This window comes from Macadamia integrifolia, chromosome 8 (genome assembly GCF_013358625.1).
Source record: "Macadamia integrifolia cultivar HAES 741 chromosome 8, SCU_Mint_v3, whole genome shotgun sequence".
NCBI lineage: Eukaryota > Viridiplantae > Streptophyta > Magnoliopsida > Proteales > Proteaceae > Macadamia > Macadamia integrifolia.
In genome coordinates this window covers 15,893,873-15,911,326 of record NC_056564.1, presented here as the reverse complement: position 1 = coordinate 15,911,326, position 17,454 = coordinate 15,893,873, and the positions used below count along the sequence as shown (strand labels likewise).

The following is a 17,454-nucleotide window of genomic DNA, read 5'->3' as shown; positions in this document are numbered from 1 at the left end:
CATCCACCAAACGTGGAAGAGCCTGAGCTTTCGAGCTTTCGAGCTTTCGAGCGTACGAGGCAAAAAAATCCGCTAAAGAATTGAAATCCCAGCGAATAAACGAAACATCACATGTGTAAAGGATGACACAATGTCGGCAATGTCCAAAACAATTGCATGAGCAGCTCAATTGGGAGAATTTGAATGTCCATTGAGGAAAGCGATTGTAGGGAGGCAATCTGAGAATAAAGAAATACTTCGAAGGCCAAGGTCGAGTGCCAGAAGCAGACCGTCCCTGATGCATTTCAATTATGTGGCACAGGCAAACATAGAGAAGCCCCACTTACATTTTGCAGCGATGAACACGCCCCCAGGGTCCCAAATTAGCAAACCTCTCCCTCCCGAGTGGAAGCAGGGTCCCAATTGTCACGCCCCTATTCACATAGAATCGAACCGGTGATCGGGTTCCCTCCAAGTAACCCAAATCACCAGGATCATCTGATATAGTAACCACAGCACAACAAGCCACAAATGATCAATGGAATACAATAATATGTTACAACGGAAGTCTTGTCATAAATGATTAACTGAAATTTCTCATATACTCTTAATACCCAAATTGTTATATATAGCATAATTACATGTGGGCCCGTAGGCATAGTACTTACACAAGAAAGCAATTTAAATATCGAGAACACAAAAAAAAAAAATCCAAAAATAATCAAAAATGAGTATAGTCAATAGAATCCATCACTGTTGCCCTGCAACACAACCCTCACACGGATAGTCTTCACCGTGTTCATGTTCTTCGGGGACCTACCAATCCCCCACTAGGGTTTTGTCAGTGGGACCTAGCATAGACTCCTCTACACAATATCCTGCAAATTCATCTAAAGAAGTCTGTACACGAGGGGTGAGCTCACTAGCTCAGTAAATGAAAAGAAAGACGAACACAAGCAACTGCATTCAAATGGTACTATATGCATGAGATTCATTTTAATCCTGGTCCACCTAAATAAATCATTCTAGGTCATAGGTAACGTGCTACTCACAACCACAGGCGCGTATGCCTCTGGTTCGAAACTCGTTCTCCATCCCACGATATGCCCATAGGGTTTTCGGAGAAGGCCCACTGTGAGCACTCAAAAAAATAAATCGTGGTTGAACCACAGCAGAAATATAAATCGTGGTCGAACCATAGCAGAAATTAAAAGCAGTACGATTGACCCTCTGAATATATCACTAAGGTTTTCAACTATCCTAATGATCAGCCAGGTGTGCTTCTAACCACCACGACGGTCAACGATTGACGCTTCCCCCCAATGATAACCCAACACATAAATCCCTGTTGGGAAAGTTCGTAGCACGAGAGAATATGAAATCCTAACCACATGCTCCTACATGAGATAAGACAACTGCATAGTTCTTTCATGTCCCATTCCACAGTGAACCAATGTATTTTTTTTCAAACCGACTATGAAATCTAATTTAGAAATCCCACACATGATCGGTAAGCCGACATTATAAACATCACATGATTTTTCATTCTCAAGATTTCAACATATAATAATGCATATATAATTTAAGATATACATATTCAGTTCTAATGCATTACTCATTCATCAATCATATGCATGAGCATGGCAATCGATATGTTAATATAGTCCATGAATGCGAAAGATGCCAAAAACACTCCAAAAAATTAAGAATCAAATCCTCTCCCAACTTACCTATTCTTGTGGAAGAATCAGCATTCGCAGTACATGTAAGATCCGGAGTGAAAAGATGAGTTTCTCGAAACCTAGCACAGATAAAGCGTTTAGAAATAAGTATAAATTGAGACTATAAACAATGTAGGATATGGTCATTATGCGTATAATAGTGCGAAGAAGGTTGTTGGTGAGTTTGGTTTTAATCGGAGCTCATTTGGGCTACAGGTGGGTCATATAGGTGGGTAGGAGAAACCATCTGTGAATTCTGCCTGGACCGACGAGTCATACAGGCGGATCAGAAACCCATCGGTCTTACCCGTCGATAGAACCAGAGGTACAGGAATGACTGGTAGGTCACATCGACCTATTAGGCACCCACTAGTCTTACCCATCAATAGAACTCGAGGGGGCAGGTGTGACTGGTAGGTCTCATCGGTAGGTCAGGCACCCATCGGTTCTCTTGAACTTTATTGTTTTTCTCCTTTCTTCCATTTCAACTCTTGGAACCCCAATAGGGTAATTCCCACATCATTTTTCACATATTCTAAGCTTCATCTACTTGATTGTACCATGGATCTAAGACAACAATAAGATTTGGGGGAAGAAATCATACATTTACTTGGAAAACCCCCAAATCTTGGAATCCTCTTCTCAAACTCAAATGCTACTTCAATAACCTCCAATCTTTGTTTCCTTCTTTAAATACTTCAACGAAAACACATAATGACTTCATTAACCTCTAGATTCACACATACTCAAAGACGATTTCATCAAATCCTAAGGTTTATGGTGTTACTTATCTCAAAATGAAGAACTCAAGTCACCGGTCACTATTTCAATGACGGAAAGACGAGGTGCGGCTCCGGAATCAAAGGGATGAGTCTCTTTCCTTTTCCTTCTCTCCTTCTTCCTCTATTCTCCCTCTTCTTTACTCCTCTCACCCACTTTGCTAAAAACCATAAATGAGGGAGTGAGTGCTATAAGGCTATTTATACCCTAGTGTTATAAATATCTTATAGGGTCCATTTGGTTTTGCCCATTTATGGCCCGAATCGTATTAAATCGTGTTTTTGAGCGAGGTAGCCAACATCATCGAGCATACAAGACCTCATTACGATGAGGAGGCCGAGACACACATGCTAATCCAAGCCAGGCATGCTGGGGTCTACAATACCCCAACAGGTGGGTCACACTTGTGGGTCTCGCACCTACCAGTGACACCCACCAGTTGGCCAAACAAGCCAATCTTACTGCATTTTGGAGGAAAATAGGGTCATAACATGTACTTCACTCTCGCCATGTGTTGTGGATCAAGTTCCTATCATTCAAATACGGTAACGTACATTTCCTACTCATACATGGCCTTGTGATATGTGCAAGGGCACAACTTAGGTGTGCAGATCATCTCGGATATCGGCTCAATCTCATCCGGCCACCCCGCATTCGACATCATCCTTGCTGTCATGTACCACTAGGCACTGTCATCTTGTACTGAAGCTAGGTAGCCCAGATATCCGTCTTCCAATAACTTTACCGTCTGTAATGCAGAGATAAAAATCTTTCTAGGTCGTTTTATTTTATCCGCTTAATACACAAGCTCTTCACCATCATCACTCACCAGTTTAATTTGTTTTTCGGCATGCATGAATTTGCTTGGTGAGTAGATAACTAATCCATTCCCTATATAACATCCAAATTCTTCATATTAAATTTGATAAGTTGAGTATCCAGTTTCTTCCCACCTATTTCAATGGAACATGGCCCACACACTTCGTTTAACTGTGTTACCTTGCCCGTAGGTGTGCTAATAATCAATTTACTTTCTAAAGTCTTGGGTGTCACATCAATCTTACTAACAAATCTTTTAAATATAAAAGAATGTGATGCACCAGAATCAAACAATACATAACTTGATACTCCTGAGATAGGTAAGGTACCTGCTACAACGTCGGGGCTTGCCTCAACCTCTTAAGCTGATAATGCATACATTATTCCTTGAGGTGGACCACCTTCAGTCAAGGCGGGTCTAGGACCAGGAGGCTAACTCTGCACTATAAGTGGCTTGTATGGGCAATCTTTTGTAAAATGCCCAAGTGAATGGTAAACATAGCACCTGTTCTGAGAGGCTACATCAGTACTGGTGCCCTCTGTAACTGACCCTATGCAGTAGAAAGACAAGGTGGTTGTGGAGCCGTAGGGACCGTGCTAGTGTTTGGGTAAAAGAGGTGGTACCTGGTCTACTGGCTGGTCGGGGCATGTAACCCGATGATCTATAGGGTTGCTGATATGATGGACCATAATTATATAGCCTACGGAAGCTCTTGTTTGAGTTGCTTGAATTTGTATAGGGATTGGACCTCTTCCAAAGTCTAGGTGTAGTGGAAGACTTTCCCTTCTGCTTGTCTTCTATAGTTTTGGCCTTCTAGACAATCTGAGAAAAATCAGTCAAGTCCATAGCCATCAAAATTGTGCCAATAGATATCTTTAGCCCTTCAAAAATTCTTTGCCTTTTCCTCTGTTGTCTTTATGTGTAGAGGGGCAAAGTAAAACAACTTTTCAAACTGCTGCTGGTACTCAAGGCACCTGCCTTACAGTAGTGGCAACCAGTGGACAGTATGGAGGATATGCTGGGTAATATATATGGAGGTGTGCTATGAGGAGAGAACCATGGAGTAACCGTAGGTAGAGTACCTCTAGGATGATCCTTTGGTGGTAGCGCAGGTAATGCACTCCCTTGTGTCTCAATCGGTGGTGCTCGAGGAGAAGCACCCCCCGATTGGATTCCATGTTGGAGTAGTTGTTGCTAAAAATCCTGTTGCGACTGTTGGATAAGAGCCGCAACATCATTGGGAGTAACAATAGGAGGACGATCTAGAATTTTTGGGGTAGGTGAGCCCTCAATTATATCTTCGAGAGANCAGCAAGTTTGGCCCTGCAGCGCCAGGTCAGATGGTTGCAAGAGAAATCTTCAACCCTCATCGTTAGTTAAGAAAAATAAGAACACCGAAAATATTACTAGAGCAGAAATGCATACAAGGAGACTGATGGAGCGGGTGTTGAAGGAAACTGACATGTGGCTAATCCAGAGAGAAACCCACAATTTGGATGGTCTGGATGTGCTATATCACAACATCAGCCCTCACGAGGTTTTAAGTATCAGGACTGCACGGGGCAGAAAGATAGGCCTATGCAGATTGGGATCAGCCTGCACCGATCCAGCTGATAGTAGCCAACACCACCAATGCTCCCTCAAAGATCAGCCAGTATTGCGCAGGATTGGCTGATCTGATCGGTGAACCTGTATCTAATCCTTGCCTCCTCATGGCATAATCCCTCCCCCCACCCCGGTTCACTGCAGACTTCAGAAGCAGCAGTGTCATAAGAGAAAAAACAAAGCCTCAAGAATTTTCAGACCCTAGCAGATCCTGCTCACTTATTGGTTCAGTACAATACTACATCCAGCTTAAATGGTTCCCATTAGTAAAGGATACAATAGACTGGCACACTCCTAAAGAACCTAACCTCATTAGGCCCAAAAAGATCTCTTAAAACAGATTAGAGCAGAGGTCAAAGATATTATAAAGATGCTGTAGTGATTATTATGAAGATGCTGAAGTTAAAAAAAAAAAAATGAAAAAGAGAGCCGTTAGAACTTACAGGACTGTCTGATGGTAAGATTCCATTGTGAGTTTCCAAGATGGCAGAGCTTCTACAATTTCCTAGCCAAAACATCATTGAGAATTCTGCTCAAGAAAACTTCTCTTTACAAAAAGATGTTCTCACAGGCACAGAAGGAAATGTAGTAATAGAGAATTTATAAGGCAAAGGAAGTCAGATGAGATGGAGAAATCAGTGGAAATCTATTCTTGTTAATCAATACTAATAATCAATTTAAAACCTCTATAATTGTAAAAATAATTAAGATAGAAACATAAATTACCTTCTGAAGGCCATTGATTCAGATTAGTTAGAGTCATACTGCCTTCTACAGGACCAATGTAGAAAGACTCCTTTAGGTCACCTGTTTTCAGTCATTATGGATGATCAGGTCTGGTGTCACTTTCCCAAGCCATTCAACTCAATTAGTAAGTAAAGCAAGAGAACTACTGGTTGATAGTTTATAAACCATGTCGTTTTTCTTTAGAGGAAAAACTAAAGACAATTTTAATGGGAAAAGAGGGCCACATCAACTATTCTATTCTGCAGCATGATAAATATCCAAGAGAAACAACCAAAAGTAAGCATAGATGCAAGGAAATGGTAATATGGCAGGGCTCCGTTGCCCAGCTGCCACGGTTTGCATAAGGCCAGTCAAATTTATAGATCAAACAAGCTAACCTCTGATACAGTATAATCAATACACCATATACTAGCAAATGCTACATCAAAATTATAACTTAGAATGGATGCATAGCTATAATGTTACACAAGCAACGTTATAGCTATAATTCTTTTTCTTTTTCTTTTTCTTTTCTTTTCTTTTTTTTTTTGTTTTTTTTGGGTGGGTGGGAGGTGGGGGGTGGGGGTTCATTTTTTTCTGTTTCTTTTTATACTCGAGCCAAACTCAGACAGTTCAACCCACATGCTTACCATAAATTGACACCATAAATTTCGGCCTTGGAGTCTAGTTAAGAACCACACAAACTGGCACTGGATTCAATTGACACCTTTGGCACCCAAGTTAATGCCTTAAATTTTCTCATTCTCACTAAATACACTACATGACTCAATAATGGGCCCAATTCACACCATTGAGCTGATGGGTATCACGTCCTCATTCTATGTTTTATCTCCAGCACATTGATCATTCATCCCATCTCCAGCACATTGATCATTCATCCCATCACCTAAATAGTTCTGATATTGTTCAGACCATGAAGAGACTATGAGAGCCATAACAAATTAGAATATCTTAAAACCCCAGGAATGGCGTAGAGGTAACCAAGAGTGTAGATATTGATATAAGAGAACAAACCTCTGGAATTCAAGGAAGTATCCAGTTTCTCAGCATAAAAGGGGGTGTAACCTCTTTGTTCCTTTCGCGCCAGTTTCATCTTCTCTTCCAGGGGAAGTGAGAATAAATTTTTACTCTCTTCAAACACTCTCTTAAACAACTCCTCTTCAACCCCATGATTTACAAGGTAAAAGAAGCCAAAGTCCACGCATGCCTGAAAATACCTATTTCAGTATCAGCTTAGAAAGAAAATTTAGAATAAACAAACAACCGCCATTAATAGAGCCCAGAAAAGTGCTCGAGGTGCTAGATACCGAGAAAGTAATCAAATTATAAACAAAGATCTCAATCTATGGCAGAGCAAGATAATCACTACTATCACAATTGCTTCATTAAAAAACTCTTTCCTAAACAAATAGAGCGTCGAACATCAGGAGGAAATGAAAATGAAAATTGTTAAGGCGTGAAGATCGAACTCTGCGGATTGATTTAGCAGTCGATATGCGATCCGTTGAGGATAAGTCGATAACTGGGAGCTTGAGAGTTTCCGCCATTTCCTTCCTTTATTATTGTCTACTTTGTCTCTCAATCAGCAGCGAAGGATTTGTTTTTTGGGTGAAAGAGCAGCGAAGGATCGTCAACTGGACTCTGGGAGGGTATTCCCGTTTCGCTCTATCTTTCAGAGGAAAATGGTAGTAGTATTAAATAAGTGGGCCCTGATGACCCCTTGTGGGTCCTTGTCTAAACCTATGTGATGATTAATAATAATAATAATAATAATAATAATAATAATAATAATAATAAAAAATAATAATAAAAACCAACAGATATGGGCCCTCGTGTTAAATCATACAATACAGTTTTTTTTTTTTTTTTTTCTCTTGGTCGGAGAAACAAAAATTTTATTCAAAGAAAGACGAACGCTGGAAGCCACGTCTAAGAGACAAGAGATTGATTTACAATGAAAAGGGGTGGGGTCATCCACCAAACGTGGAAGAACCTGAGCTTTCGAGATTACGAGGCTAAAAAATCCGCTAAGGAATTGAAATCCTGGCGAATAAACGAAACAGCACATGTATAAAGGATGACACAATGTTGGCAATGTCCAAAACAATTGCACGAGCAACCCAATCGAGAGAATTTGAATGTCCATTGAGGAAAGCGATCGCAGGGAGGCAATATGAGAATAAAGCAATACTTCGAAGGCCAAGGCCGAGTGCCAGAAGCAGACCATCCCTGATGCATTTCAATTCTGTGGCACAGGCAGACATAGAGAAGCCCCACTTACATTTTGCAGCGATGAACACACCCCCAGGGTCTCAAATTAGCAAACCTCTCCCTCCCGAGTGGAAGCAGGGTCCCAATTGTCACGCCCCTGTTCACATAGAATCGAACCGGTGACCGGATTCCCTCCGGGTAACCCAAATCACCAGGATCATTTGATACAATAACCACAGCACTACAAACCACAAATGATCAATGGAATACAATAATATGTTACAGCGGAAGTCTTGTCATAAATGATTAACTGAAATTTCTCATATACTCTTAATACCCAAATTGTTATATATAGCATAATTACATGTGGGCCCATAGGCATAGTACTTACATAAGAAAGCAATTTAAATATCAAGAACACAAAAAGAAAATATCCCAAAATAATCGAAAAGGAATATAATCAATAGAATCCATCATTGTTGCCCTGCAACACAACCCTCACACGGACAGCTTTCATTGTGTTCATGTTCTTCGGGGACCTACCAATCCCCCACTAGGGTTTTGTCAGTGGGACCCGGCACAATCTCCTCTACAAAATATCCTGTAAATTCATCTAAAGAAGTGTGTACACGAGGGGTGAACTCACTAGCCCAGTAAATGGAAAGAAAGACGTACACAAGCAACTGCATTCAAATGGTACTATATGCATGAGATTCATTTTAATCATGGTCCACCTAAACAAATCATTATAGGTCATAGGTAACGTGCTACTCACAACCCACAGGCACGTATGCCTCGGGTTCGAAACGCGTTCTTCATCCCACGATATGCCCATAGGGTTGTCGGAGAAGGCCCACTGTGAGCACTAAAAAAAAATTAAATCGTGGTTGAACCATAGCAGAAATATAAATCATGGTCTAACCACAGCAGAAATTAAAAGCAGTATGATTGACCCTTTGAATATATCACTAAGGTTTTCAACTGCCCTAATGATCAACCAGGTGTGCTTCTAACCACCACGACGGTCAGTGATCGACGCTTCCCCCCAATGATAACCCAACACGTAAACCCCTATTGGGAAGGTTCGTAGCACGAGAGAATATGAAATCCTAACCACATGCTCCTACATGAGATAAGACAACTGCATAGTTCTTTCATGTCCCATTCCACAGTGAACCAATGTATTTTTTTTCAAGCCGACTACGGAATCTAATTTAGAAATCCCACACATGATCGGTAAGCCGACATTATAAACATCACATGATATTCCATTCTCAAGATTTCGACATATAATAATGCATATAGAATTTAAGATATACATATTCTGTTTTAATGCATTACTCATTTATCAATCATATGCATGAGCATGGCAATCGGTATGTTAATATAGTCCATGAATGCGAAGGATGTCAAAAACACTCCAAAAAATTAAGAATCAAATTCTCTCCCAACTTACTTATTCTTGTGGAAGAATCAGCACTCGCAGTACATGAAAGATCCGGAGTGAAAAGATGAGTTTCTCGAAACCTAGCACAGATAAAGCGTTTAGAAATAAGTACAAATCGAGACCATAAACAATGTAGAATATGGTCATTATGCGTATAATAGTGCGAAGAAGGTTGTTGGTGAGTTTGGTTTTAATCGGAGCTCATTTGGGCTACAGGTGGGTCATATAGGTGGGTAGGAGAAACCATCTGTGAATTCTGCCTGGACCGACGAGTCATACAGGTGGGTCAGGAACCCATCGGTCTTACCCGTCGACAGAACCAAAGGTACAGGAATGACTGGTAGGTCACATCGACCGATCAGGCATCCACTAGTCTCACCCATCGGTAGAGCCCGAGGGGGCAGGTGTGACTGGTAGGTCTCACCGGCAGGTCAAGCACCCGTCGATTCTCTCGAACTTTATTATTTTTCTCCTTTCTTCCATTTCAACTCTTGGAACCCCAATAGGGTAATTCCCACATCATTTTCCACATATTCTAAGCTTCATCTACTTGATTGTACCATGGATCTAAGACAACAATAAGATTTGGGAGAAGAAATCATACATTTACTTGGAAAAACCCTAAATCTTGGAATCCTCTTCTCAAACTCAAATGCTAATTCAATAACCTCCAATCTTTGTTTCTTTCTTTAAATACTTCAATGAAAACATATAATGACTTCATTAACCTCTAGATTCACACATACTCGAAGAGGATTTCATCAAATCCCAAGGTTTATGGTGTTACTTACCTCAAAATGAAGAACTCACGTCACCGGTCACTATTCCAGCGACAGAAAGGCGAGGTGCAGCTCCAGAATGAAAGGGGTGAGCCCCTTTCCCTTTCCTTCTCTCCTTCTTCTCTATTCTCCCTCTTCTTTACTCCTCTCACCCACTTTGCTAAGAATCATAAATGAGGGAGAGAGTGCTATAAGGCTATTTATACCCTAATGTTATAAATATCTTATAGGGTCTGTTTGGTTTTGCCCATTTATGAACCAAATCACATTAAACCGCATTTTCGGGCGAGGTAGCCAACATCATTGGGCATACAAGACCTCATTACGATGAGGAGGTCGAGACACGTGCTCATCCAAGCCGAGCATGCTGGGGTCCAGAATATCCCAATAGGTGGGTCACACTGGTGGGTCTCGCACCTACCAGTGACACCCACCAGTTGGCCAAACAAGCCAATCTTACTGCATTTTGGAGGAAAATGGGGTCATAACATGTACTTCACTCTCACCACGTGTTGTGGATAAAGTTCCTATCATTCAAATACGATAACGTACTTTTTTATTCATATTTGGCCTTGTGATACGTGTAAGGGCACGGCTTAGACTTGCGGATCATCTTGGGTACTGGGTCAATCTCATCTAGCCACCCCATATTCGACGTCACCCTTGCCATCATGTACCACGAGGCACCGGCATCAACCCATTTAGGTTCAGACTCTGTAAGACCAAATCGAACTAACCGATCAATAAATCGAGTTTAAAGAGCAGGGCTCTACATATACCCCCCTCTTTAAAAAATTCATCCTGGAAATTGAAGTTACCTGGTAATCTGAAAAGGTGAGGATATTTAGCCTAGATATCAACTTCTTTCTCCCAGGACGCTTCCTCAAGTGAACGATTGGCCCATCGCACCTTTAAAAAGCAATGAATCGATACTGAAGAGTCTTTATCTTTTGATCCAGGATTTCAACAGGCTGCTCCTCATAAATTCATATCAGCCTCTAAGTACTCTGGTTCCATGACTAGCACGTGTGATGGATCATATACATATCGTTTCAACATTGAAACATGGAATACATTGTGCATGTTGCTGAAAGATGGTAGAAGGGCCAGCATATATGCCACTGAGCCAACCTGTTTTAAGATCTCAAATGGGCCAAAATATCTCGGACTCAACTTGCCCTTCCTGTGGAACCTATGTAAGCCCTTGGTAGGAGAGATTTTCAAAAACACTTTCTCCCCTTCTTGGAATTCAATATCTTTTTTGTGATTGTCCACATAGCTCTTTTGACGAGATTGGGCCGCCTTGATTTTCTCATGAATAATATCAACTTTATCACAAGTCATTTGTATCATCTCTGACCCAAGCATTTTCCGTTCTCCTACATCATCCCCATATAAGGGATTTCTACACCTTCTGCCATACAATGCCTCATATGGAGCCATTCCGATCATGGCTTGATAACTATTATTATACGCAAACTCAGTAAGAGGTATGTTTTCTTCCTCACTACCACTCATTTCCATTGTACAAGCTCTGAGCATATCTTCTAGTATTTGTATCGTTCATTCAAATTGCCCATCAGTCTGTGGATGAAAGGTAGTGCTTAGGTTCACCTATGTTCCCATAGCATACTTGAGGCTCTTCCAGAATTTAGATGTGAACCTTAGATCTCTGTCTGACACAATACTCACTGGTACTCCATGTAAGCAAACAATATTTTCCATGTAAAGTTATGCTAGCTTGTCCATGGAGTAGGTAGTCTTGATTGGAATGAAATTGGCAATTTAGTAAGTCTATCAACTATCATTCAAATTGTATCAATTCCCTTAGGTGAACGGGATAGCCCAGTGACAAAGTCCATTGTAATCATGTCCCATTTCCACTATGGTACTGGGAGTGGTTAAAGAGTGCCATAAGGTCGGTGTCGTTCTGCCTTGACTTTCTGACATGTACGACACTGTGCAATATATAGGGCTACTGTGATCTTCATCCCTGGCCACCAATAACTTTACTTAATATCTTTGTATATCTTAGTGCTTTTGGGGTGAAACGTGTACCCAGAACTATATGCTTCCTTAATTATTTTGTCTTGGATCCCCTTGTCATTGGGTGCACATAATCTACCCCGAAACAATAGTGCTCTGTCATCGGCTATTGTGAAATTAGGATCATCCATCCTATGCTCTTGGATTTTAATGCTGATTTTCTGCAAGTCAGGATCTATGGGTTGTTTCATGGTTATTTCATACCTGATGGATGGTTGCACCTGTAGGACTGCCAGAGATAGGGTTAACTGCTTAATATCCTTAGGTTGCTGATCAAGCTCTAAGGTAGATACCTCATTCAAAATTATTTCATCCATCAAAATGAAGTCTTTTTTAAGTTGTGGGCTGGTGGCCAAATAAGCAAGTGATACAGTTTGAGTTTTTTAGCTCAATGCATCAGCCACTATATTAGCCTTACCTGGATGGTACTGTATATCACAGTCATAATCTTTCATGATTTTTAGTCATTTTCTTTGTCTCATATTCAAATCCCTCTAGATAAAGAAGTACTTGAGACTTTTGTGATCACTGAATATCTTGCACTTTTCCCCATACAAGTAATAGCACCAAATCTTCAAGGCAAAGATAACTGTCGCCAACTCTAGATCATGAGTGGGATAATTCTTCTCATATTCTTTCAACTTTCTAGATGCATAGGCCACTACCTTGCCGTGTTGCATAAGAACGCAACCTAACCCAATTCTAGAGGCATTCTTGTAGACTGTCATCCCACCAATGCCTTCTGGTATCGTCAACACTGGGGCTGATACCAATCATTTCTTTAGTTCTTGAAAACTGTCTTTACACTCCTTTAACCATTCAAGTTTCACCCTTTTTCTAGTCAACTTGGTAATTTGGGCGGCGATTCGGGAAAAATTCTCAATGAACCATAGATAGTAGCCTGCTAATCCCAAGAAACTTCTGATTTTGATGGCATTCTTGGGAGCTTCCCACTCTATGACTGCTTTTACCTTCCCCAGGTCGATCCCATTCTCAAATATTATGTGCCCTGGGAATCCAACTTCAACCAAAATTCACACTTGCTGAATTTTACATATAATTGTTGTTCTCTCAATCTTTGAAGTACCATTCGCAAGTGTTGTGCATGCGCTTCTTCTGTTTTCGAGTATATCAAGATGTCATCAATGAAAACGATGACCCACTTATCAAGAACATCATGAAATACTCAATTCATTAGATCCATAAAGGCTATTGGTGCATTGGTTAAACTAAAAGACATCATTAGGAATTTATAATGACCATATCAGGTCCTAAAAGCCATCTTGGGTATATCACTACTCTTTATCTTGAACTGGTAGTAACCAAACCTAAGATCAATCTTTGAGAATACTTTAGTACCTTACAACTGATCGAAAAGAGCATCTATGCATGACAACGGATATTAGTTCTTGATGGTCAACTTGTTTAATTTCTGGTAATCAATGCACATATGTAAACTCCCATCCTTCTTCTTGACAAATAGAACTAGGGCACCCCAAGGAGAAACACTCAGGCGTATGAACACTTTCTCTAACAAATCATGCAACTGAGTTTGTAACTCCTTTAACTCGGGAGGTGCCATTCTGTACAGAGCTTTAGATACTGGTGCCACTCTGGGAACCAAATCAATGGCAAACTCTAACTCTGTGTCAGACAGAAGCTAGGTTAGATCATCTGAAAAGACATCGGGGAACTCCCTAACTACACTTAATTCTTCTAATGGTGTGACTTTTGCTTCTACATCTTGTACTGAAGCTAGGTAGCCCAGATATCCATCTTCTAATAACTTTACCGTCTGTAATGTAGAGATAAAAATCTTTCTGGGTCATTTTATTTTATCCGCTTGATACACAAGCTCTTCACCATCATCTCTCACCAGTTTAATTTGCTTTTCGGCATGCATGACATTTGCTTGGTGAGTAGATAACCAATCCATACAATATATAACATCCAAATTCTGCATATTAAATTTGATAAGTTGAGTATCCAGTTTCTTCCCACCTATTTCAACAGAACATGCCCCGCACACTTAGTTTAACTGTGTTACCTTGCCCGTAGGTGTGCTAATAATCAGTTTACTTTCTAAAGTCCTGGGTGTCACATCAATCTTACTAACAAATCTTTTAAATATAAAAGAATGTAATGCACCAGAATCAAACAATACATAAGCTGGTACTCCCGAGATAGGTAAGGTACCTGCTACAACGTCGGGGCTTGCCTCAACCTCTTAAGCTGATAATGCATACATTCTTCCTTAAGGTGGACCACCTTGAGTCAAGGCGGGTCTAAGAACAGGAGGCTGACTCTGCACTATAAGTGGCTTGTATGGGCAATCTTTTGTAAAATGTCTAAGTGAATGGTAAACATAGCACTTGTTCTGAGAGGCCAGCATCAGTACTGGTGCCCTCTGTAACTGGCCCTGTGCAATAGAAAGACAAGGTGGTTGTGGAGTCGTAGGGACCGTGCTAGTGTTTGGGTGAAAGAGGTGGTACCCGGTCTACTGGCTGGTCGGGGCATGTAACCCGATGATCTATAGGGTTACTGATATGATGGATCATAATTATATGGCCTACGGAAGCTCTTGTTTGAGATGCTTGAATTTGTATAGGGATTGGACCTCTTCCAAAGTCCAGGTGTAGTGGAAGACTCTCCCTTCTGCTTGTCTTCTATAGTTTTGGCCTTCTAGACAATCTGAGCAAAATCAGTCAAGTCATAGCCCCTAAAATTGTGCCAATAGATATCTTTAGCCCTTCAGAAACTTCTTTGCCTTTTTCTCTGCTGTCTTCATGTGTAGAGGGGCAAAGTAAAACAACTTTTCAAACTGCTGCTGGTACTCAAGGACAAACTTATCTCCCTAAGTTAAAGCTGAGAATTCAGTTTCTTTACAATCTCTAAAGCTTGAGGGGTAATAATTCGATAGTAACATCTCCTTTAATTGTTCCCATGTTGGTTCCGGATGGGTTGCCAACAAGATAGGCTTAGAAGCCTTCCACCATGAATCAACTTCATTTCTTAACTGTAACCCAGCACAAATGAGTTTTTGAGGTTCTGTACATTCCACCACCTCGAATATCTTTTCCAATTATTGGATCCACCGGTCTGGCTTTAATGGATCACTCCCCATCTTGGTGAAGATAGGTGGCAAGTGCCTCTTAAATGATTCCACCTGTCTTGCAGTAGTGGCAGCCGGTGGACAATATGGAGGATATGCTGAGTAATACTGGTACGGGGGTGGCACCATATATGGAGGTGTGCCATGAGGAGAGAACCATGGAGTAACCCCAGGTAGAGTACCTCTAGGATGATCCTTTGGTGATAGCGCAGGTAATGCACTCCTTTGTGTCTCAACCGGTGGTACTCGAGGAGAAACACCCCCCGATTGGACTCCAACACCAGGTACAACAGGAGGATCTTGTGGGAAAGGTACCCCACGAGGATGTTGACCCATAAACATAGGGTGCAACTGTTATTGTACAACATTCATAAAGGTCTGCTGTTGTTGGAGTAGTTGTTGCTGAAAATCCTGTTGCGACTGTTGGATAAGAGTCGCAACATCATTGGGAGTAACAATAGGAGGACGATCCGGAATTTTTGGGGTAGGTGAGCCCTCAATTATATCTTCTTGTCTAGGACTCACCCATAGTCGAGGTTCCCAATGGTTAGGTGGTCGTCCAATAGGACGGGAATCACGTGGGGCCCCTTTTACATTACTGTCGGATCTAGTATATACCATGATGCTTCGTACTTGGATTGCATCAAGATTTGGTACAATTAAGTGCCACATTTACTTCATATAAGCACAAGATCAATTCATATCATGTCTCCCATCACTCAATCGTAGTGCATTTCATCATCATAGCATGCATTCCCAAGCATTAAGGTCCACATTTTATCATAATTACCCCACATGAGCATGCATGAAATTCATTACGCATTAGTTTTAATTTTCGTAAAAATGGGGTCTACAAGGCTTAAAAATCAAATCCCAAAAAATTTGAGATTTTCGACCCAAAAACCCACACCGATGGGTTGTACCTGCGAGTGGGTCCTTTTTATGACCTGCCAGTGGAGACTCGCTGGTCTTGTCGTGAGTTCTGTTTTTAAGACAGAAAACCCTTATTTTCAAAAACTCTTCATTTACCTCTTCTTTGTCTCTTCTCCAAATCATCCAAGGCACCTAGAGAAGGCTTAAGGACACCTTTACAAGCCCTACACACGCCTCTCACTTGGATTCAAGCCTCTACATTTCATTCTCAACATCAAGTAAGTAAGCTTTCCCCTTTTATTTTATTTTTTTTTGGGATTTCAATTACTATTGTTCAATAACCTCAAAAACTCCATTTTCTTTTTTATTTCCCCAACTAAATTGAATGGAGTATGTGGATTTGTCATCTCTTTGATGTTTCTCATCTCTAACATCACAGATGCCATCCCTATGGGTTATTTAACCCCCATCCTCAAAATTCTTGTTGTTTTATGGTTTCTCCCATTTCCTCTTTCATTATTTGTGAAATGTTTGATTCAATGAGTCCATGCACTCACCTTCGTTTGCATAATAGTGGTATAAGTACTACATTGCACATATACATCATTTTTCTCACTTTGGTATGAAGTTTTTCCCATTTTCTAGGTTAATGTTCTTAGGAAATTCTGGGTTTTTTACTTGTTTGACCTCAATATGTCAATTATATACCTTCTCATGAATTTAATCCCTTCCCCTTATGTCATTGCTAAGAATTTCTTCATGCTTTGGATTACTAGGTTTATGCTACTCTTTGTGGAATTTCCCATCTACTCATCTTTTAGAAAATTTGTCAATCTTTTCAAATGATAGGCAACCTTGGTATTCACATGTATCCTTGCCTTAAATAATGTATCTGTTCCTTGTCTTTCATTGGCGTATTACCTCAAACATCTACGTTCTATAATGCTTATTTGTCACATATAGTATTTGCCATTTACCTTTCAAATATAGTCCCATGATGTCAATAGCATTAAGTTCATAGGGTTCTTCTCCATCATATGACATATTACATGCATTACTTATCCAATGTTGCTTAATATAGGGTGTGTCATTTCCACTAGTCATTTCCTTAAGAGTATATTGCCTTGTTTATCGCTTCTCCCTTTCATTCTACTATTTCCTTTTAGCCCTTCATTGGTTTCTTATATACTCTTTTTTCACCTTTCAGGATGTCGTCTCGCAAGGGCAAGGGAGTAGCCTCTTCTTCTAAAAGCGGGCATGCTTCCAGTAGGGAAAGGAGGGGTTCTGCTTCCAGTTCTTCAGCATCTCGAGCTCAACCCACTCGAGACCTATCC

The 17,454-nt window shown here is 40.7% G+C and overlaps 1 protein-coding gene across 2 annotated transcripts; it reads right to left on the bottom strand.

The window, feature by feature from the left end:
• Nucleotides 1-4,626: 4,626 nt before the first annotated feature.
• Nucleotides 4,627-7,310, bottom strand: LOC122087085 (UPF0676 protein C1494.01-like). 2 transcript variants are annotated; one of them, XM_042656071.1, is made up of 5 exons: nt 7,122-7,310; nt 6,667-6,859; nt 5,632-5,712; nt 5,349-5,410; nt 4,627-5,050 (listed from the first exon to the last, which is right to left on the bottom strand). In XM_042656071.1, the coding sequence occupies exons 1-5, from the start codon at nt 7,197-7,199 to the stop codon at nt 4,892-4,894; spliced, it is 573 nt and encodes a 190-aa protein (XP_042512005.1). In that variant the 5' UTR covers nt 7,200-7,310; the 3' UTR covers nt 4,627-4,891. The 2 variants fall into 2 exon arrangements, with proteins under 2 accessions (XP_042512005.1, XP_042512006.1); XM_042656072.1 differs by lacking the exon at nt 4,627-5,050 and having other exon boundaries at nt 5,057-5,434.
• Between the last annotated feature and the right edge of the window lie 10,144 nt (nt 7,311-17,454).